Raw genomic sequence first — 24,841 nt, forward strand, 5'->3', positions numbered from 1 at the left:
AGGTGGCCCGATAACAATACTGCGAAGATCTTTTGAAGTAAACCGTATGTGCGACACGTAAATAGAGCGTCCTCGGCGAGGTCAACAATAGGCGGCCGTACCCTACTGATAAGCTATTGTGTGGCTCGCGGAACCGACGGGTCATTTTTGTTTTTTAAGGAAATTTGCAATGTTATTGTGTATAAACCATGTGGTAACGTGGTGTTAAATATGGAATAGTTTTGTTTTGAGAATCGTGTTTGAATATATGTAGTCGGACCACGTTTTTCCTACCAAGTGCTTCGTCAAGTATGACACTTTTGTGGAATATGTAATTAGTAGTAGTAGTAGTAAACTCTTTATTGTACAAAAAGACATATTAAAAATAACATACAATTAGTAAGAAGTACAAAGGCGAACTTATGAACTATATACTTTGAGGAATCTCTTCCAGTTAACCTTTGAGTAATTAATACCTATACTTATGCATTGTTAGTGCCAAGTCAGTGCAAAGTTATCGTGGTCGGTATCTATAGCTAGTACTGGGGACTAGACAAGTAGATGTAGTATACGAACTAACTATCTCATCACTAAGGACATCTATTATTACTTATTAGCTATACTGGAAAAAAACGGAAAATGTTGCTTTTTTATGACATTTTTTTGCAACTTTTTTTTTTGCCGTGACAAAAGTCGGGAGTTTCAGCCAAATCTTGGTTTATTATTTGCTCTATCTTTATCTAGATACGTACCTGGGTATCTAAGATTTATTGCCATGGAAGAAAAGAATCAAATAAGTATATATTATTGTGACTACAGTGTACCTACCTATACGACTGTCTCTGTCTTAGCCTCGCAATATACATATAAAAACGAGCCAAAAGGGCACCAAAATCTCAACTTAAGTTTCAGCGTAGGTACCTACGTACAGCCTACAACCCAAGTTTCTATCAGTCCGCGCATCACTTAGCCTGTCAGTCGGCGCATCTGATACGCGCGCCGCGGGCAACGCGGCAATAATATAACTTTGCACCTAATAATTTTGCCGGCCAATTATAATTTTGCCTCGCGATTATAATTTTATAATTTTCCTCGTTTATAATTTATGGGCGGAGGCGTGTCACTGCATGGTGATTGATTGTTTTCATGATTGATTAGTTTGTTTTTTCGGCTGGATTTAAATTTTAAATTGTTGCAACGGTTGCTAACGTGTCTTGTATGAGGTAAAATGCAAATGGTATTCAAAAGGTTTTATTTTTATTTTTTTAAGCATAGAGATAAATAAAATAAAATTAAATCTTGCCTGAAAACATACCTAGTGAATGGGTTGATAAATTAAAAAAAAGCCCCATAAAATAAAGCATTTTGTATCATTTTTTATACGAGTGATAAAAACAACAAAATAGGGTTTTTATTTTTATTCCTTGCTTACTTAATTAAAAATAATTACGCTAAGCCTTTTTACTACTATTCAATTTAAAAATCTTTAATACAAAGAACATCCAAAGTAGATACTTTACCAAAACAAGCAAAAATTTGACAAGAAACGAACTTCAACAAATATTAGTTCCGTAAGCACTTCATAGATGGCGCTAGTTGGTACAAACACTAACGCTGAGGTCGCATTGTGAATCTGGATTCCTACTTTATTTATTTGTTTATAACTTTGGAATGCCTATAATTATGTATAAAGTGATATTTCATTTATTTCTAAGCTTAATCATACGAGTATATAATTATTAGTTTCCGCCAGTTAAGCACATCTACTGTAACTGTTAAGATACTGAGTTAGTCAGTTAGAACTTCATTGTTAATTGAAAATAATGTGTCAAATAGCTGTCACACTTTCTTTTGACACATTGTGTCTAACACGTTAAACTGCCCAAGTCTTTAGTCATGATGTGATTGACCTTCGCTCTTCGGTAGATGTATTTTACCCGCGTGTATTTTAATTTAGGCGTGCCTAAGTACAGTCAGCAGCAGAAGTCGCTATACACTCCAGGTGCTCAAAGAGAGGTAAACGTTTAAACTGTCAAAAAGTTGTTGACTGTCATGGTAGTATTTACTTGTGAGCGCTCAACGTGTCACAAATATGTTAACAGTCGCTATTCATTAATTTCTACACTTACAACAAGTCTTTGATACCTTAGCTGTCAAAAAACCAATGGTATCTAAGCGGTCAACGTGTCAAATATATCTGAACAATATGGAAAAATAGACTTTAAAGCATACAAGTATGGTCGAATATTGAATAAAAGATAGCCATGCTAATTTCAGGTAAAGCGTTTTGACAATCATCGAAAGCAGTACACTGTTAAAAATATTCAGGGAATTTTACATAATTTTAGGGCAACTTTCGTTGCCCTAACTTTTCTGTATTTTTACATAATTATGTAATTTTACAAGGCGTATGTAATTTTACATATCGACCTGATTTCATTATTATGTAATTTTACATTTATGTAATTTTACATAATCAAACAAATTGACGGTTATGTAATATTACATTTATGTAATTTTACATAATCATACTGTCAGATATGTAAAAATCTCACTTATGTAATTTTACATAATCTGTAAAATCTCATTTATGTAATTTTACATATCCGTAAAATTTCACTTACGTACTTTTACATTTTTTTCGGTAATATTACAGGGTAATTGTATGTTTTATTACAAATTTCGTATGTATAAATACATAAAGTTTGTGTATTAGTAATGATTTTTATGTATGATTACATTTTTTTCAGTAATATTACCGAATTATTATGTATTTTGTTACAGATTTCATGTGTAAAATTACACCAACTTAATGTATTATTAATGTTTTTTGAGTATTTTTACTTTTTATTCGGTAACATTACACAATTATTATGTGTTTTGTTACAGATTTCGTATGTAAAAATACATTAAGTTTTTGTATTATTAATGATACTTTATGTATATTTACATTGTATTTGGTAATATCACAGAAGTAATATGTGTTTTATTACAGATTTCGTATGTGAATTTACACAAAGTACATGTATTATTAATGATTTTTTTAAGTATTTTTCCTTTTTATTCGGGAATATTACCGAATTATTATGTATTTTGTTACAGATTTCGTCTGTAAAATTACACAAACTTTATTTATTATTAATGTTTTTTTAAGTATATTTACTTTTTATTCAGTAATATTACAAAATTATTGTGTTTTATTACAGTTTGCGTATGTGATTTTACCACAAACTTTATGTATTTTTAATGATTTTTAAGTATTTTTACATTTTATTCGGTAATATTACTGATACAATTTATGTATTTTTACATAAGAAAACTGTGATTTTAAATATGGGCAAGGTAAAATTACTTGTTGTTTGTGTATTATTACCTGTAAAATTAGGTAATATATCATGTTATTAGGGGATATTTTTCTGTAAAATTCAATACAAATTCTGTACATTTACGGTAATTCTCCGGATTTAGTTATTAACCATTCGTTAGTTTTTTTTCTTATGTATTTTAATTAATGCAGCCTGTCTGCAGACTGCATTTATTAAAGTACATAAGAAAACAAATACCAACTTGCTAATAGCAAAATCCTGAGAATTATCGATAGCATGTAAATGTACAAAATTTGTATTGAATTCTTTAGGAAATATCGCCTAATAACATGTAAAACGAACTAATTTTATCAGTCATAATATACAAACAACAAGCAATTTACAGTTTGGAGGTTATTTAATAAAAAACAAAATTACAAAGAAATAAATTTATTGATTTTCACACACTAAAATTATAGAGCACACGCGTATATACACGTCTACGTGCATATTATTATTATTTATTCTGTGACAGAGTACAAAAAGTAGAAGACATATACGACACTATAAATTATATCTTATGTACATAAGTACTTCTTATGAATTAGTCTTATAAAAGTTTCGGTTAATAAGGCCTATGTGAATCTAATGCGTGAAACCTATACCATTTCAAGTAACGAATTGTCTGAAAATGTTTGTTACTGACATTAATTATAGTTAGTTTTTTTAGCATTAGAAAGAACTTGCAAGAAGTTAAGCGATCTTGACATGTCTTTTAATTGAAAAACGCTTTTTAAAAATCAAAAACTATTACTTATGACTTCCTTCTTTAGGATTTATTTTAAAAATATACCTTTGTATAAATTCTAATGTGTTTTGACAGTCCACTGGATATTCCATATTCAAGTTGCAGTAAGCCGCCATCAATAGTTGTAACGACGTAGGCAGAATCTCAGTTTCGCTAACAATCGTTTTTTCTACCAGCAAGTAATATAATTATATTTTCATTATCTGTGGACAAAAAACATAATGGTTAAAACAGGTAATATAATAGGCCCCCAAATTTAATACTTCCTCCTCAAATAAGATAATTTATCGTATTACGTTAAGTGGCACTACTAGTGAGTAAGGGTACAAGTCTCGGGCAGCGCAGTTTTAAAAGGGTGTAAGTTCCATGCCCCTTTTACAACTAAGCTGCGCGACACTTGTACCCTTTTTCACTAGGGCCACAGGTTTATTCAATACATTTACGTTTTAACACTGTATGTTTCATATAGATTATATTATGATTAATTATAAATTATATGAAACATACAGTGTTATGCTTCGCAGGTAAGGCATTTTATCATTGTAATAATAATTAAGTCTCACCTAAAAATACAATGTTAGGCGCAGCTATTTCGGATAGCTCTGCAACTTGAACCCTGGTTAATGGTTCCTGGAAAAGAAAAAGTTAATAAGATTAGTAAATGGAACTACTATATTTAGGATGGTACCTCATCTGGAAGAAAATGGATTATGAATTATATCTTGGGTATTGCTCTCCCTCTATGTGACGGATGATCAAAATAGCGTGGGCCTATGTTGCACCAAACCTGAGTTCCACTAAGTACAGCCAGGGTTCAGCATCAGCTCTATCTTGTCAACTTCAAGCGTCAAATTTTTAAATTGACATCTTACTGCAAAATAAATGTGGTTTGAGTCAGCACATTAATGCTTAACAGTAGGTATCCAATTATAGTCTATTCTACAATACACTACATTCTACAATTACACAAAAAATATTTCATTACGAAAAGTCAAATTAATTTAGATTTACTCACCTTTTTCAATGATATTTTTTAAAGTTGGGTCCATTATTGGAACAGCTTTCTTGATTGTTTGGTCTACTGACCAAATTTTAATAACGGGCATGTTTTACTGTAAAAGAATAACACAATTTATTAGTGTTGGTGACTATTTAATTAACCTACACAATCAAGCATGTACTAATATCGTTTTAAATTTAGATGTACTTAGCTAATAAATACTTACATTTTTTTAATGGCATACGACGAAAGCGGCTGCTCCAAGATTTTGTAGATCAGGTCTGATCCACCCTGGACGTGGACAGGACACGATATCAACTGGACTTTGTAAAGGACGCCGAGGAAACCGTTAGAAAAAAGTTGAACCGCGAACCCTTTCTGGAAGTACATAACGTTTTGAGGTCTAATGCAGATTTCACTAGATATTCGATGCAAGAAAGTAAAGGTATATCTAATACTTATATTTACCTGTTTTCTTGTATGCTATCTCCAATTTATTTACACGTTTACACAAGTACTACGTTCTACGCACAGCGAGTGAGCGAGCGCCATTTTGATGTGAACTCATGAACTGCGCAGCTACAGGTTCGTGGCGGGGGGGGGGGGGTGCGCCTGACTAGCGATCGCGTGATCCATGTAGCTCGCGCGCCACTGGCGCGCGTTATAATATTGATCCGTGATTGGGTGTGTGCCAGTGCCGCACAAAATTCGTCCAATCCGCGAGTGCTAACGGATATGAATTCATATTTGAAGATTTATAGTTTATTTTTCGAAATTAATAATTAGGTACACAATTTTACCAATAATTGCTGACATTGGTACATATAAATAACATCGTAAGTTTTGTTGCTTCCAACTTTGATGCTGTAATTTACATTAAGGGGTTCCCTGGAGCCAATGAATGACCTATCTGAATCCCTTAGTTTTCTAAATTTTTTTTTGTAGCTTATCATACGGTAAAGTTGAAAAGAATTTATGTACGAAATAGGTATCATTTGATATTTACCAATCGCTTTTCGGTGAAGAGGAAAACATGGTGAGGAAACCGGACTAATTCCAACAAGTTTCCTAGTTTCCCCTCTGGGTTAGAAGGTCAGATGGCAGTCGCTTCTGTAAAAACTAGTGCCTACGCCAATTCCCGGGATTAGTTGCCAAGCAGTTCCCAGGCTCCCATGAGCTGTGGCAAAAAGCTGGGATAGCGCGAGGAAGATTTATTATCATAGGGTAAAGTGCCCTATTACCAGCCACCTGCATTAATCGTTGAATAACTTTTATAATATGTCCAAAACTACACGGAATGTTTGTAAGTATACACGGTGTAATATGAGGAAACCGAATAGCTTTAACCACGCATTTCTGAGGTCAAAAGAAAGAAAAAATGTAAGATGAGTTTAGGTATACTTCACCAAAAAAAAAATTTTTGTTGTTGTTTTGTTTTTTCAATTTCTTGAATGTACATGTACATAAAAATAAATGTTATTTGATGTTGATTGGTAAACTTTTCACTTAAAATTGATTTTTACATTTTTTTTTCGTAAAACCTACTTTTTGCAAAGCGTTACTTGTCACTTTTTGATATCTATCAAGAAGGATATTTTAGACTACGTCCCATAGCAGCAACATCACCATCAAAAAGGTCTTTTACACTGTGTAACAATAAAAACTTGTTTTTTTTTAATTAATATTATCTCTGAAACTAGGCGAATTTCAAAAAAGTTTATAGGACATTTTTGTCTCTAAATATGATCAGGAATACGCAGTTAAAATTATTCGGTTTAAAATATTTCGGTTTCCTCATGTTACACGGTGTATTTGTCCGCGATTATCTCGCGTTTAGCTGAACCGATTTTGATGTGGTTTTCAGAAAAGTGTTTGTTACATTCGGGAGAAGGTATTAGTATACATAGAGCTGAGCTGATGCTGAACCCTGGCCGTACCTAGTGGAACCAGAAAAGACAAAACTGTGGAAAAATACAATTGGACAGCGCGGCAATGCCGCCAGCCTTCTTGGCACCCTGCCCAAAGGCACAGAGCTGGAGCCAGGTTTTTATTTATAATTTTAGTTTATATTGTAGTTAGTTGTAGCTTTATGTAGTTTTTAATTACATGTAGTTAATAATTTTTTGTAACATATTTGCTGTGACTTAATTTTTTAATAAAAAGAGACGTCATGATCGATTACTTTTTTTCTAATTGGGGCATTTTACCCTATCCCATATTTACTTAAAAATTAATTGGGAGGAAAACTAACTTTTTATCCCGCCAGGTGGTGGTGGCGAATTAGCGACTTTACCTCGCTTTGACATAAAAACTGTCAAACCACATACATTTTTTGTAAGTTATTCTATTCTTGTAAAATTTTCTCAAAAATGCCTATGTCTGATATGAATATTTGACATATTTATTTTTAGAGACGTCAAAGACGAACCCAAATAAATAGGTACCTACCTAGATATGTATGTAGATTTCGTATTAAGTAACTAAGTATTTCTATCTTTACATAATATTAATGAATCTATTTATCTTTAAGTAGGTATTAGTAGTAACGATGTGGTGTGAGCACAAACCGATTTTGCCTAAAATTAATTAGGTAAGTACAGTCACCTGCAATAATATGTTACTCTTCGAAGGCCGCAATAATATGTGACACGCTCTTATGGCTCTACAGATAAGGTCGTGTCAGATATTTTTGCGGCCTTTGAAGAGTAACATATTATTGCAGGTGACTGTACCTACTTACTAAGTAAGTACCTAAGTACCTTCTTAATTTCGACCGCACGGGCGGCATTCTCAGCAGGTTAAAACTTGTTCACGGAATTGTATTAGGGTATTCCACCTGTCCAGTTTCTGTTTCTTTGTCCAATGTGTGTTTTGTCTCACATTTTGCTTGAGAGAGAGAGTGAGATGCCATGACATTGGACAAACATATCATTGCACACATTACCGCACCGCACCAAGGTCATTGCGACGCACCCATAAGTAAGACCTTGACAACAACCTTGACAATGTCCTTGGTGCGGTGCGGTAATGTGTTAGCACTGTTAGCAGCTTTATGGTAACATTCCATTTCTAACCGCAGCTGCACTACCGGTACTGAACGCGTCGCTGTCATTGTCAATTTCCATAGTAAAATTGACAGTAATGCAGCTGCGGTTAGAAATGGAATGTTACCATTAGGCATTAAGTAGTTTGTGTTCTATTCTATGTATGTAGGTAAAGGATAACTCACGCTCACGTTAGACCGGGCCGCATCCGGGCCGGAGCTTCCGGCGCTTAGGTACGTTTCTATGACATGACAGGCGAACACGTGATGCATTCCATAGAAAACGATGCGCCGCAAGCTCCGGCCCGGGCACGGCCCGGTCTAACGTGAGTCACCCTTAATGGGTACTCGTATGTTACCAGACGAACTCGCGGGCAAGTGCTAGGAATTCATAAATGTGAAAAAAACCGGACAAGTGCGAGTGGGACTCGCCCACCGAGGGTTCCGTACTTTTTAGTACTTATTCTCTTTATTTATTTTTCTTCTTAAGTTAGGTTAATTATAATATGAATATAAAAGTAAAATATAAAAACACTTACAAAATAATAAAAAAAAGTTATAAACACACAGTACTTATTTATTGTTATCACTCACATTTAATAATGAGAGAGTGAGATGCACTGACATTGGACAAAGAAATTGAATGCAAATTTGACAGGTGGAATACCACCCTAAGGGCCCCTTGCACCATTCCACTAACCCGGGGTTAACCGGTTAAATCTGGAGTTACCTTGGTTACCAGTACAATTTGACACTGGATTAACGGTTTAACCGGTTAACCTCGGATTAGTGGGACGGTGCAAGTGGCGCTAAGTTAGTTAAGTAGTGGTTTGGTATTTTTACTTTTATGCTGTTTAACTTGTTTGAAATAAAATAAATAAAAATGTAATGTAAAGACACACATTAAAATAGTAAATTTGCAGAAAATTAAAGAAATATTGGAAAATTTCATTGTATTGTTTTTAATTTTACTGGCATTTTTCTGAATATTACATAATAGATAAGTAAATTTACATAAAAAAAAATTCACGAAAGTATAAAATCACGACACTTTTATGTAAAGTTCCCCGCGGTACGCGTGTTGTTTGCTGTTGGTGCTGTTGTTAATGTGTTGTTGTTGGTAATGTTGTTGTTGCTGTTGTAATTGTGTAGTAGTTTGTTTTCCAAAGGGAAAAAGAAATAAAGTTGTACTTTTGCTAGGACAAAAAGATCCGCTTGCGAGCACTTCATTCCTGCAGCTCGGCCTTCGGCCTCGCGTGTTTGGGAAATCGAAAAGGACGCTCCGGGCCTTCGGCCCTACGCGGAGCTCGGCCTTCGACCTTCGCTCTGCCGTGTCACGCCTAACTCCGTTAACTCGAGTTACATGAGTTTTGAATAACCAGTCTAAATCGTCTTAAAAACCATTAAATATATATCTTCTATAAGAAAATTTTGAAAATCTTCATTATTTACTGAGAAAAGCATATGGCTAACTCATGTAACTTCATTTTTTTGCCGATGGCGTCAGGCACAACTCAGTTAACTTAAGTTGTATGACTGACACAACCAAAATATCAACATCGTTTCTTAAGTTACCGGAGTTAGGCATGACTGGCCGAGCGCTTGATTTATACGACAACAATATTCCTATAGTAATACGTGTCACGTCTGATCACGCGAATGTCATGTAACTTGACTTACATGACTTCGTGTGACCACTATAGTATGGAAGAGTTGATCATGCGGAAACATTTAATTCGAATAAAATGAAAACTATTCAATTATGCGAAACAAAAATTAAAGGGCCCAGTCTGTGACCATATTTCCTACATGTAGATTAGATAAAATAAAAAAATTACGACGAACCGTCAACGATAACAGCATTTGAATCTTTTGTTTGTAATATTACTGACATGTTTCGGAATATTACATAAGACTTAAGTAAATTTACATAAAAATATATTTTTCAAAAGAAATAATATATTTGCGAGATTTTTATGTAAAATACCCGTTCCAATTGTTAAAAATCAATTGTAGTATTACAGATATTTACGTAAACGGGCATTTCTTAGTGACTATTACATATGTATCGTGTAAAAAGACCCATTTGAACAGGAAGTTTACAGAAAATTTGTAAAATTAAAAAAATGTTGGGAAATTTCATTATGTTTTTTGTAATTTTTCTGATATTTTTCGGAATATTACATAAGAAGTAAGTAAATTGTAATAAAAATGTGTTTCTCAATAAAAAATGGTAAAATTACGAGATTTTTATGTCAAATTCCCGATTTAATTGTTAAAAACACATTAAAAAAGTATTTGTCCCAAAAGTTCCATGTAATTTTACAGATTTTATGTAAACGTTCATCTCTTAGTAATTATTACATATTTATTATGTAAAAATACCATTTAAACAGTAATTTCTACAGAATATATATGTAAAATGAAGAAATGTTGGGAAACTTCATAATGTTTTTTGTGATTTTAATGACATTTTTTGGAATTTTACATAAGACGTGAGTAACTTTACACAAAAATGTAATTTTCACAAAATTAGGTAAAATTATGAGATTTTTATGTAAAATACCCATTTTAATTGATATAAACACATAAAAAAATGTATTTGTCCCAAACATTCCATGTAATTTTACAGATTTTATGTAAACTTCCATCTCTTAGTGATTATTATATATTTATTATGTAAAGCGACACATTTAAACAGTAAATTTACAGAAAATATGTAAAATTAAAGAATTTTTTGGAAATTTTATATTATTGTTTGTAATTTTCCTGACATTATTCCGAATATTACATTACACGTAAGTAAATTTACACAAATATGTAATTTGAAAAAAAAAATGGTAAAATTACGAGATGTTTATGTAAAATTCTCTTTTTAATTGTTAAAAACACATAAAAAAAAGTATTTGTCCCAAACATTCCATGTAATTTTACAGATTTTATGTAAACTTCCATCTCTTAGTGATTATTACATATATGTTATGTAAAAAGACCATTTAAACAGTAAATTGAACAGAATATATGTAAAATTAAAGAAATGTTGGGAAATTTCATAATGTTTTTTTGTAATTTTACTGATATCTTACGGAATATTACATAAGACGTAAGTCAATTTACATAAAAATGTATTTTTCACGAAAATAGGTAATATTGCGAGATTTCTAAGTAAAATTCCCTCTTCAATCGTAAAAAATACATACCAAAATGTATTTATCCCGAACATTCCATGTAATTTTACAGATTTTATGTAAATATTCATGGCTTAGTGATTATTACATAAATTTTATGTAAAACTACATAAAAATTATTGATTTTACCGAAAAAATGAAAAATTTACGAGAATTACGTAAAATGTCATATTTTTCCGTAAATTTCCCAGATTTTTCGGGAATTTTACAGGATTATGTAATTTTTTTGCATGTAAAATTACATAATTTTTAACAGTGTACAGTCTTGTCATCACATACATCTATCTCACGTTTTGCCCTTCAACCATTTGACAGGAGCCTCTCGGTCAACTTACTGCAAACTATTTCTTTTAACATAATCGTCAAGACGAATGACACATAGCAAAAGCTAACTGAAGCCGAATTTAGAGCCAATTGTCAAGGCACGTCGTGGTCTCAGTAACAGGCGTTTGCTTTTCAAAGCAGAGACCGCGGGTTCAAATCTCAGTCGTACGCACCGAGAGATATTACAGCTTTTTGTTTTTTTTGGGTTTCATTTCTATTATTAATTTGTGTCTTCTGGTTTTATGTTAATTTCGCATTAGTTTATATAATTTTTGAAGATAATGTCACATGTAGCGTATGTACGACTTTCTATCAGGACGTTGTAGGTTTGAACCCGCAGTGGGCGTTACTTAGATCACTCCTGTGCGGAATGCCATTTGATATTTACTACTCAAAAATCACGTTTGTTGTATGGGAGCCCCTTACTTAAATCTTTATTTTATTCTGTTTTTAGTATTTCTTGTTACTTATAATGGCGGCAACAGAAATACATCATTTGTGAAAATTTCAACTGTCTAGCTATCACGGTTCCTGAGATACAGCCTGGTGACAGACGGACGGACGGACGGATGGATGGACAGACGGACGGACAGCAGAGTCTTAGTAATAGGGTCCCGTTTTACTCTTTGGGTACGGAACCCTAAAAATGCTGGTCTCTTCGAAAACTGACTAAATTAAATTAAAGGATATGAAAACAATGCATTTTATTAATTTCAGACATCATGTTTCATAGTAAGTAACATTTATTGCTTAAGACCTACACAATCGATATCTAAATAGAAATAGTCTTAGTTTTATTTTTCAAAACGTTCGGGGTTCGATTCCCGAGCTGAGTACACATTTTTTTTAATGTATGAATGCAGTTTTTCGTGTTACTAAAATCGATGACATGATTCCTAAGAAGAGATCGGTGTATATCTTATAGTATCAGATTTTCCCATACTGGCCGATCTAAATGGGCCACCCTGTATAGTATATTTTACTACAATAAGTGGGTTAAATAAATACATTAACATAGGTATATAATATGATCAACGGTTTGGAACTTCGAGCAACACGGAAGGGAGGCGGCATTCGCACTATTTCCCCTCTGCCGAGGCACAAGATTAGCGCGTCAATCTAATCTAGCGCGGGTAATAAAACTAGTTGCACTTGGATTTTTCACTAGACCGAGTCCAGACGCGCGCGTGAACACTGCTGCACAAAAATGCCTGTTTGCTCGGTTTTTTGTTATAAAAAGAGGTCGGGGACATCAAATTTACAAAAAGAAAGTGATACATTTCACATGTAATATTTTTTTTACATATCATACGTTAAATTACATTTAAATACAATTATTATATTTTAGTCTCAAGTAATTGTTGGATTTATCGATTTTGGTCGCTCAGTACAAATTGCGGATCGGTCGAGCGACAAATCCGACTTCTCATCTCTCAGAATACAATGATATACTTCAACGAAAATGTGTTAGTGTGCGTGTTGTGACACTAATCACTCGTCCGTACACAAAAAGAGATCGAGGTTTGCAAGATTTGTCTTTGACGTGCGTCATTTTCTATGTATTTGTGTCGTCATTACAGATTGGATTTTGTATGTACGTGTGTGAGAAGTGCGACTGTGTGCACCTTTCCCCCCGCGAAAAATGGCAGAAAGATTTGTACGGTGAGATATCGCTTGGGCCCCTCCCTTCCGACGTGTCGGAAGCCGGTGTTGCTCGAAGGTTTGGAAGAACAGCCGCATATGACAGTTAAAATAAAAAAAACCGATCATTCTAGTAGAACCTACTTATTTATTGTATAAGTTTGACACTTAACGATAAAATACTTCTTTAAGAAAGGAGGTGTCAATTCGTAGTGCTACAGTATTTATTTTAAAGTTAAACAGATAAAATGTTGATGCTTAGTTACCATTGAAATAACAACTGCTTAGCAACTGGTGGCACCCTGGCTGCTGACGTACGTGATTGGCAGTGCGTGTAGGTATTAATGACAGCAGCTTGAATTTGATTGCTTAGTTACCACTGACTTTTTAACCGTTATTGTCATTGTGATTAAATAAGGGTGTATGTGTTAAAGAAAAACTCAGAAGTTAAGGTATTTGTGACGAACTGAAAGCCTACGTGAAAATGACATCTTAGATGTCCTTATTTTTGTGACGATTGAAGTGTATATTTTTTCTTGGACACCTTGCCCGCTCAGGTATATCTGCTGCTGACTGTACCTAGGTAATAATTTATCAATGCACTCCAGAGTTTGACACTGCTCCATTAGCAACTTTAATGGGCTATGGGCTAACTATACCTAAAGTAGGTATCGGACTGAAATTGGCACATTTACCTTATCTACTTTTCTTACATTGAACTGTATAATGTGACAATAACCAAAGGGTTTATTTATTTATTTTATTTAATCTTTATTGCACAAAAGAAAAATCTTATAGTACAAAAGGCGGACTTAATGCCATAAGGCATTCTCTACCAGTTAACCTTAGGGTTTGTCGTTGATGGTTGTGTTGTGTGTTTCGTAGAGATATTTTAATCATAATAAGGTATTTGACTGTATTTAAAATAAAGTGTATTTAAAAAAAAGAACTATACTGACTAGTAGTTAAATACCCTAATTTCCATTGCTTAATTAAAAGTATAATTTATATTTATTTAGATGGTATAGAGAACAAGAATAAAGCCCGAAGCCTTGTTTATAATAAACAAACAACTTTTTTATAGAATTGACTAACAAAACAAAAGGATATAATGTAAAATCATATCAGAATATCCAGCAAAATACAAATAGCTTTTTCCTTTTTTCAGTAAACTCAACAGACATTCAAAAAGCAATAAAACTACTGAATAATACGAATTCCACAGGTTATGATGGCATATGTACTAAGGTTCTGAAATTAAATGCCAAAGCCTTAGCTATCCCTCTGGCTCATATTATGAACTTGTCATTCTTACAAGGCGTTTTTCCGGAACGCTTAAAATATTCTGTTGTAAAGCCTATTCATAAGAAAGGTCCCAAGACAGAATTAAACAACTATAGGCCAATTACCCTCATTCCTGTCATATCGAAAGTTTTTGAGAGAATAATGTATGATAAGATAATGAATTTTATAACAAAAAATAAAATTTTAGCTGAAAATCAATTCGGATTTAGAAAGAATAGCTCGACATCTCTAGCGTGTTATCATCTAGTAAGAGAAGTAATTGAAAGCCTTGATAAACAAATTCCAATTGTTGCCGTGTTCTTAGATATGAGCAAGGCTTTCGATTTTGTAGATCACCAAATTCTGCTTCATAAATTAAACAGATATGGTATAAGAGGTCCAGCGTGGGACTGGATCGCTAGCTACCTTAGAAGTCGTCACCAGTGTGTTGAAATCACCGGCATCGACGGTAATGACAAAATAGCTTATAAATCGCACTACAAACCTAACACAACTGGCGTGCCGCAGGGCAGTATCCTGGGCCCTTTGCTATTTTTACTCTATATTAATGATCTCCCAAATGTAGTAAGCCATGATACTATCCTCTTTGCGGATGACACAACGCTGCTCATTAAAAATGATGACGATACGCCATTTGATGATAAAATCAATCAAGCTTTAGTAAATGTAATAGACTGGCTAGAAAACAATAATTTAAAAATTAACATAAATAAAACAAAAATGATACAATTTCAGACTTACCGAAGTAAACATATTGATTTAGAAATTAACTACAATGATTCAAAAATTGAAGAAGTACATTCTGCATCTTTCCTTGGAATAAACATTGACCACTTCTGTAATTGGAAGAGCCACATTGATAGCCTACGCACTAAATTGGATCGATTTGTTTATGTACTCTATCGTATTCGCAATGTGGTTTCGGAAGCAGCCGCTCTTTCAGCATATCACGGGTATGTGTCATCCCTATTGAGATATGGATTGATAATATGGGGAAACTCAGTCGATGCTGACATCATATTTAAGACACAAAAAAAATGTGTGAGGTCTCTATCTGGGGCTTGGCAATTAGATCACTGCAGACCGTTATTTAGGCACAATAAAATCTTGACATTACCTGCGATGTACATCTTTGAAATATGTACATTTGTCAAAAAGTACCCCACATGTTTTAAAACTATCACCATGAGGTCTCAAAGAGGTACACATCGATGTAATCTGTGCATACCTAGGACAAACCTTTCACTAAGCAGAAAAAACGTGCATTACATGGCAATACAATTATTTAACACTTTTACTGACGATTTTAAGGCCCTTCCAATTAAATTATTCAAAAAGCACTTGTTTGATCATTTGATGGAGAGTTGTTATTATTCAATTGATGAGTTTTTGACATTATGTAAATTATAAGCTATATTGTTGATGTGTCCATTGATTATGTTTTATAATGATTGTATATTTTTATATAAGACAAATTGTAATCTTAAATGATATTGGCAATCTATGATTTTATTATTAATTATTATTAATTGTATTTTTATTATTTTTCAATGTGTCATTTTAATGGGAGTCTAATATTAGATAGTAATTTAAGAATATTTGTACGCCATGTATTATGGTAAATTAAGGATTGGAAACAATTATTATGTAACATCGATTTATACCCTTTTTTACACAAATAAACTATTCTATTCTATTCTATTCTATTCTATTCTATTCTATAAACTAAGGGCCCGATTCGGATTTTGAAATAGACATCTATTAGATATCTTTTAGACATCACCAAGATACGATAACGATATGTTTAAAATTTAACCTGTCAAATTTGACATTTGCACGATTCTGGAGATACTCTTGAACGGTTTCCACAGGATATGACTTAGAGATCCAATTCACATCTAATATATATCTTACTCTATCTAACGTAAGAGTGACATTTGTTGCCCGAATTGCGCTGCAAAAGAGAACTAGTTGATAACTAAACTATAACGTATCTAGAATGGATCTAGAATGATGTGTCGTCTCTTGTGAATATCTTGAAGTTCGAATACGGCAGTAATTATAACCGAAGTGCCCTGAGTCCCTGACCTGTTCATTCGTGGAAACTAATCAAACCCTGTTGGGCCCAACTGGAACAATTGCTTATTCACACAAACAATTGTCACAGCGATACGATTATCCATCTGTCAATGTCGAAAGTGACATTCCTTCAACCAAAAACGTCACTTTTGGCACTGACAGATCGGCATCGTGTGGCTGTGACATCTTATTAAGCATCGTTCGAATTGGGCCGTGTTTACACAAAATAAATCTGAACTTTTTACTTTTTGCATAGTCCGTTTATTGAAGCTATTGAATTAACCTCGTGCCGCCCGCCATACAAAATTATAGCCAAGGAAGTTAGAATCTTGTTGTATTTTCAATTGGGTTGAATTTCATTTGTTCAAAAATTTTACGAGATAAAAGAAATGCTACCTACTTTGTTATTAATTAAGGTTGACATTCCATCGAATCTGAGTGTACATCCTAATGTACATAGGGCGGCACGAGGTTAATTTAAATCTGAAACGGTTTTGATTGGATCTTAATGTCAGCTACTCATCGTAAAACTATTCGTAGAAACAATTAGTAAGCGGACATATAGCCTCGGGGTCGTTGCTATGCCAAAATGGGCGTGAGACTCAACAGTGGTATTTAACTGACTTTTTGTATTACATCGGTGGCGAATAAATCACACTTTTTACCATTAACGGCTTTTTGACAATAGCTCCAATCGGGGTTCTTAACAGGCCATCACGAACACGTTAGATTGACGAACGTCACAGAGCCTCTTAAGAGCCTTACAATCTAGGGGAGAGATGGTAGCATTACCCAGAATTGAAGTCAAGACGAAACAGGAGCTGAGTTTTAAATATTTTAGGTAAATATACCCGTCTCGCTAACGGAAGCGGCTTGTAAAACTAGTGCGATAAGGACAAGGCGAAAAATCTTGCGTAAAAATCTCAAAAATCGAGGTTTCGTACTCGACTGTTTCCTCCTCCAAAACTTAACCAATCGTAACCAAATTTGGACATATAAATGATTATGAAATTATCTGTGACGGACCGTTTTGATTTTTTGGCTAATTGATATCAGTTTTGAATACTACGCCTCTCATTGCGGCATAGTCAATGAGGCCATTTTTGAAGGGCTCTAGCGCCTTAAAAAACAAAAATATCAAAAAAAGCAAAACGGTCCGACACAGATATTGACAATATTAATCTGTGTTGAAAAAATCATTGCTCTAGCATCAAAACCCACGGAGGAAACAGTCGAGTACCTACGTTTGTATGGAGAAATGACCACTCCTGTTGGCTCTTAGGGACCAAAACTATATTGGGACCAGTTGTAGTTGATATTAAGTATAAGTCAAATATAAAGGCTTCGGCCCAACTCAAACTTTACCTAAGATATTATTATTATAATCCACAAACTCCCGTTTTGTACAAATTGCATGCTAGCCCGGGACGCCGGCAATCTCCCTAATGTGCTCTGCAGAAACTATGCATTTGCCTGATGACTTGCGATTTATTTCAATAATCCAGCCATGCCCGGGACGTTACGGCGTTAGCACGATCCTTCCTGGGGACAGCCCTGGAGATAGGATAGTTTGTATTTGAATAATCAAAGGATTATTTTAATATCAAGTTCTAAGACAACCTAACGAATACCTACCTCTCCTTCTCGATGTACTGAATTTTATTTATTTATTTAAACTTTATTGCACAGTAAAAATTGTACAAAAGGCGAACTTAATGCCAGAAGGCATTCTCTACCAGTTAACACAAACCAACCAAATTTCCACCAATTTTGGTTGAGAAGTAGAACTTTTTACCATTATTTTAGGCCATTCCTCAAAATTACATAGGTATTACTAATGTTTTAACTCTCTTCACATTAAACATTGAAACGTAAGTAAGTATATCTACATATCAATATACCTACATATATGTATACTACATACATGTGAACCTAATATGTGATGAGTTAGTGACTATTTACTGTCTCTCCCTATTTACTGCATTATAATAGTATGTACTTATATTATGCCTATATTTTTTAGCTATTCAAAAAAAAGTACTTACAGCCGTTTGCAAAAAATAATTAGGTACTAACATGCGATGAATACAATAACTTCGCTGCACTTTGGTAGAAGATAAAGTATCCATTACTTTATTCATAGTTAGGTATTCTAGTCACGTAGGCTCACTAATTCCTAGTAGGTATGTTTTCTTTTATCGTTTTATCGATAGGTGAATGGCTAATGAGCAAATGTCTGAAAAGGTCAAATTGATTAATAACATGTAGGTATCAATAGCGCTATCTTTCTGGTCATTCCTTCAATGATAATTATCCTTATGTTAGTTTGCCAATAGGTTTGTAATGCCTATCTAGCCAGTCGGCTCAGACGCCTCAGACTGACTCTATTTAGATATATGTAGTTAAAGATTACCTCTTTAAACTTTTTACTTGCTTCGGCAGTTAATATACCTACTAAAAACTTTTAAATAAAAACGGATCATTATTTTAATGTTATCGAAACCAATTGCCACGAAACTAAAAGCGGAAAACCAACAGTAACGCATTCGTAACAATTACAAATACATTAATAACACTAAAACCTTTCAGCAACGTTATCAAAAAGATCAGTCGGGTATAAATTGCACCCCGGTTCGGAAACAAATTGTATGCGTCGCGCCTCCGGCGTCGCAAGTTCGGAACGAATCGCTTGGAACTGAGGGCCTACTGCGAACATCGTTCGACATGTTACCTCAGTCACCAACTAAAAATTCCTATTTTATCGCAAGTGTGGAGGGACTGTTTGATTGCGGCGAAGAGAACGACCATGGAACATATTATCCTATTATAATAATAGGCAATTTTATACAATAATTTATACATCAACATTCAGCGTGCTGAACTAAGCAGCTGTGTCGGGTGTGAGATGCAGCAGATCTTTTGGTGGCCCTTGTATGAATGGAGGGGGCAGCGCTGGATAATTGTATTCATGCTATAAATTCTGCCCTGCTATCCGTCACTGAACGACCTGACTTTAGTAGAGGACTTTAGTCGATTTGACTTACTCATCGACAATTAGGTGAAGCTTTCCAAGTTTTTACCAAAAGTAACCTAATATAAAGTATAAAGATTATAATGTGCCTAACTAAGACTGTATACGCCACGACATCACCCGAGGCAGTCAGTAGGAGGTTCCCAACCTGCCATCCGCTTGCGCATGAGTTCGTGACGTTTACTTAACAGAAGGCACTGAAGGCAGGCGCTGTTGGAAAAGTGGTGACCTGGTGAGTGGTATTTGTCTATGTTTGTTATACTGTAAACGTATACTTGTATTTATTTAAAAAATAAAGAAGGGTACTAATGTTTCGTTCTCTTTTAGGTTTTGATTAGATGCCTATGAAGTTTTGTCCAGACGGTGCAGGCCGGAGTTTAGGCAGACCGAAAAGGAGATGGCGGGACGACTTGGACGCATTCTACCCCAAATGGTGGGAAAATGCCGACGACAGGGTCGAGTGGAGAAAACGAGGGGAGGCCTTTGACCAGTAGTGGGACACCAAAGTAGGCTAGAGAAAAAGCAATGAAGTTTTGAAAAGATATGCGAGACCGGTGATGAAGATAGAAGAAGAATTTATAAACTCTGTCATAGCTTTGTTAAGCCAGAAAATTATTAGATTTGTAGTGTTATAAATGTTATAATACTATACAAAGTGTATAATCTGTTCCTTCACATTGGTCCGTCAATTTTTTTAACAAGAAACTTAGAAACTTGTCTGTCTAGGTATATCTTGTAGAAACTAACAATGGAAATATGTAACAAAAACACTATCCACAATTACTGTGGATCTACCTATTTTATGGCAGCGTCTTAACACATAACGATTTTTTTATAATTCTTCACAGATACGGACTGCACAAAACTGTGTAATGAATTGCCTAATGGGGTTGTCAACTGTCAAAGGTTTGCATAGATGGCGCCATCATAGCTTGCCCCTTTTTCTATGAGATTTGGCTTAAAGGGCTGGCATCCAGGGTGTTAAGAAAACAAAAATTTGACATAATTCTAGGGATTCACGGGGCAAGCTATGATGGCGCCATCTGCTAAAAACTTCCACCGGCCAACCCCATTGGCAAGACTGTTTACCCGAATAACGAGGAAAATGGTCGCCAGAGGGCATCAGAATGAAATGCGTAAGTAAATTCTTAATGTTATGTAATTTCACCTCATTTTGCCACTTTTTAACTGCGTATTTCAAAAGGCAGACGCTGCGGGAAACGATATTGATTTTGAAGTGCAGTGGCTTCACGTAGCTTGTTTCTTTGGCATGAAGTCAATAAAAGGGTAAATTTTTTGAACGCCACATACAGCAATTGACGTCAACGCAAAATCGTGACAACGACGCCAAAGACGGCATTTGACGTCAATCGTTTTTTGATGAATATCTACTGAAAAACACCCCACTTTTAGTTTGGCATTATTTATGCTAAAATGAACCCCCGTGGCGTCAGTGGCACGGCAAAAGGATGCGCCGTTTGGCGTTGAAATGGTTAAGTTACTGGTCAAAGATCAGCAGGTACAGAAATTTAGTAGGTACAGTCGCCATCAGATATATCGGAGCGGCCAAGGTGCTCAAAAATATCTGAACACGCACTCTAACGCCTTGAGAATAAAGGCGTGCTCAGATATTTGTGAGCACCTCGGCCGCTCCGATATATTTGACGGCGACCTGTACACGATCCAAAAATCCCTTTGATCTCTTACTCCATTCTTATTTAGTGCGCCACATATCAAAGTCAGTAATGTGTTCTTAAGTATTTAGCGGCCAGCAATCAAAGTCGATCAATTTATTATAAGGCCCGTTATTCTGGGATGTTTACTTTCCGGGCCTGGTTCTCTTCACGCTGATAGATGGATCAACCTGCCAATGGACTTACGGTGAAATACGTGGTCTGTTACGAAAATGTTGGTGTACAGCATCAAAAGTAACGGATCGGACTGCGCGTCGAAATTAAGTATTCGTTCTTTAATAGCTTTACAAAAAGAGATATGTTTTGTGTATATGTATAACAATTCTGTGAAAGATACCTAATTATGAAGAGTTTCTGACTGTAACCTACATTATGTATGTAATACGCGCGTAGATATCGTCTTCTTGATCCCTATAATAGTACCTAGATAATAGTAAGTGCAAGTCGGACGTACCACCGAGGGTTCCGTAATTTTTAGTATTTATGGTAAAATAGCGGCTACAGAAATACATCATGTGAAAATTTCAACTGTCTAGCTATCACGGTTCACAAGATACAGCCTGGTGACAGACAGATGGACGAACAGTGGAGTCTTAGTAATAGCTTAGGATCCCGTTTTTACCCTTTGGGTACGGAACCCTAAAAATGTAAGTGTTGGAATTTCGAGTTCGAGTTAGCCCGACTACCATTTGGACTTAACACGGCACCCGTCGGTCAAACGATCTTACACTATTTCTGTTCTTACTATTATGAACCTACGTACTATTAGGTAGGTCACATTATATATCATTACTAGCATTAAATATATCGATATATGAACGTACAAATGTTTCGTTTAAAGAAAAAAAAAACAAAAAAATAGACACACGCACAGTACTATGTAAGTAAGCCAAAGTTGCGTAAGATACAATTTTCGTTTTATTGAAAAACGTAATTTTCTTATAGGTAACAATGAGTTACTTGTTAATGTTTACGATAACTAATGTTAATTTAAAACCAAACCAACAATAGATTATTAAAATTAATTGTACCTCAATTAAATACTGAAATCATTAACTCAATGATCATTAATGAAATTACATTTCAATTGCATGTGACACCTACGCTTATCATTGATGAAATAATAACTGTTGATTAGTTCCACAACTTAATGATTTGGACCAAGAATTATTATTAATTTCTATTGTTTTTAACTCTTTTCATGCTTCTTATTGTGTGGACACTAAACACTATGAAACAATGTTTTTTTTTTTAAGTTTAACTGTCTAATAAGATGATACTGAAAACAGCAGTTACTGAAATTCCTGAAAAAAAAAATTAAATGTCAACTAACCTGAATCATGAATGCTTCTTACAATCACAAACAAACATAAATTGCACACAGCGTCACTTCACCGTTCATCACAACTCACACATGTATATCTCGACACACGACCGCCTGTCAGCCAGAGCGACCGGACACTGGGCTTCAGCGGCCGCAGAGCGGGACGCAAGATCGCGGGGGGACACGCATGCTGAAGGATGCCAAAGGAGCAGATGCGACAGGACTCCGGAGAAAAGAGACGACTAGTACGTGACATTTGAAAACTGTGTCTTTACATCACATTTTCTATAGGCAACCCAATTTGATCTCTATGCCAAAGAGTTATGGTTTATTTTGAGTTGTGCTAGTTGGGAGTTAGGACGTTTCGCGTGTAACATTCAAATGTCCTCTAATGTGTCGCGCGATTCGGCGCTAGCTTTAAAACTAAATAGAGTAGGGCCGAGTATCGCGCGCTAACGGCCGGCGCTTCGGCCGTCTGGTGGCAAAACCGTGTATGTCACGTTGTGTCGCTTCTGAGGCGGGTGCGAGTGAGACAGAGGGTGGGGGTGTCACCACGATCGCTTTTTAGGGACTTAGCCGGACGAGAACAAACAGAGGCAGCGCTGCGAATTTTGTTACGTTGCGCAAATGTGAAATTTGCGCTAGCGATGTAGATGTTTAATGGCTGTCTGTCGGGTGTGCAGTGTAGAGTAATTAGACGCTGGCGAGATTTGGCAAATGGATTTGTTTATATGAAGGTTCAGGTCGTTCATTAATCTCGTCAACAAGCGTTGTATGAATTGCGTTTAAAACTTGAAACTTGAAACACATTCATTCATCGAAGGTTAGTCAACGAAACGCTAGCATTAACTAACGTAAACCCAATTAAATTATACGCAATTATAAAGCGATGCGGTCAGAATTGCGTTTTTCATACCAATGCGTACATCGTTAACCATCTACAATTAACGAAACACGCACTATACAAAAGTACGTTTATTGAAAAAAAACACAATTCCAAAGCCAAAAAAAAAAAATACCAAAGCCTAAGCTTATTATACTGTCTGCTTAACCTATTTATAATATCACTGTCCCTTTGTCACTTGTCGTCACATCAACATTGAAGCACAAAATTGGACAAAAAATGACTTTTTCCTGAATATTACGTCCACAATGCGGTAGCGCCACCGAACAATTAACGGACAATGGAAAAGTGACATTTTTGGGTTGTCGTACTTTTGGCTACAGGGGTGGTATTGTCAGATCTGAAAATCCTGTTGTTTTTTTTTTTTCAATGTCACTGGCCACCCACATATAGGCAGAGCGTGAAACGAGCTAAAGGATTAGCTGCCGGCATTCGATTTATGAATTTTGCGCTACCTTTGAAACGGATTTTTGAATTTCGAATTATGATTGACTGGGAATGCTTGTCTGAGATTAAATTGGGTAATGGTGCTTTAGATTTATTTAAAGTACTTTTGATTTAGGTAAGTAGCGCTAAATTAGTAAGAAAAAGGAATTATTGCCTACCTATACAAGCCAAACATCATTTATATTCTTCAATACTCCTTTAAGTTTGTTTTCATCATCATCATCATCTCAGCCATAAGACGTCCACTGCTGAACATAGGCCTCCATAAGTTTGTTTTATGGGATGATTTTTTTTACATATTTCACAAAAAAGCTTAAACACCTGAAATTATGCTCCAGGAAAATATAATATGTATCTTTCTACATAAAATTTATTTTCAGCTAAAAAGTTACTTACCCCCTTCATTTGTACTTACTTAGTAAAACTTTTGTTTCTGTTTCCTAATTAGGTCAATTTGTTTTAGTTGATTGTCCAAATTAAAATCATTTTTTAAATAATCATTTCGTAAGGGCCATGAAGTATTTTGTTGTTTTAAATTTTAAAACGATGACATCCGCTGTTCCCCGTTATTAAGTGGTACGGTCGGCACAACAATGTTTTAATACACCTGCTTCATAAAAGACGTGGTAAGGTTTAAGATTTAATATGTTTATTACTTATATGATTCTCACTCCATACTTCGTTTATTATTTTTCTCTTTTAGCTATGCTTAGAAAATAAAAGTTTGAAAAACCGGACAAGTGCGAGTCGGACTCGCCCATCGAGAATT

At 34.8% G+C, this 24,841-nt stretch overlaps 1 protein-coding gene and 1 long non-coding RNA gene across 2 annotated transcripts in view; both read right to left on the reverse strand.

Moving 5' to 3' along the window:
• Nucleotides 1-23,520, reverse strand: part of LOC134669527 (zinc finger protein basonuclin-2-like) — a 37,406-nt gene extending 13,886 nt beyond the window's left edge. The window contains exon 1 of the mRNA XM_063527130.1: nucleotides 22,731-23,520. Within this exon, the coding sequence (XP_063383200.1) occupies nucleotides 22,731-22,739 (9 nt within the window). The 5' untranslated portion in view covers nucleotides 22,740-23,520. The remainder of the gene's footprint in view (nucleotides 1-22,730) is intronic.
• On the reverse strand, nucleotides 3,719-5,674 carry LOC134669227 (uncharacterized). Its single transcript, XR_010098877.1, has 4 exons — nucleotides 5,561-5,674; nucleotides 5,319-5,470; nucleotides 4,656-5,204; nucleotides 3,719-4,295 (listed from the first exon to the last, which is right to left on the reverse strand). It is a non-coding gene; the product is annotated as an uncharacterized LOC134669227 (long non-coding RNA).
• Nucleotides 23,521-24,841: the final 1,321 nt, after the last annotated feature.

Source organism: Cydia fagiglandana, chromosome 12 (genome assembly GCF_963556715.1).
Source record: "Cydia fagiglandana chromosome 12, ilCydFagi1.1, whole genome shotgun sequence".
Lineage (NCBI taxonomy): Eukaryota > Metazoa > Arthropoda > Insecta > Lepidoptera > Tortricidae > Cydia > Cydia fagiglandana.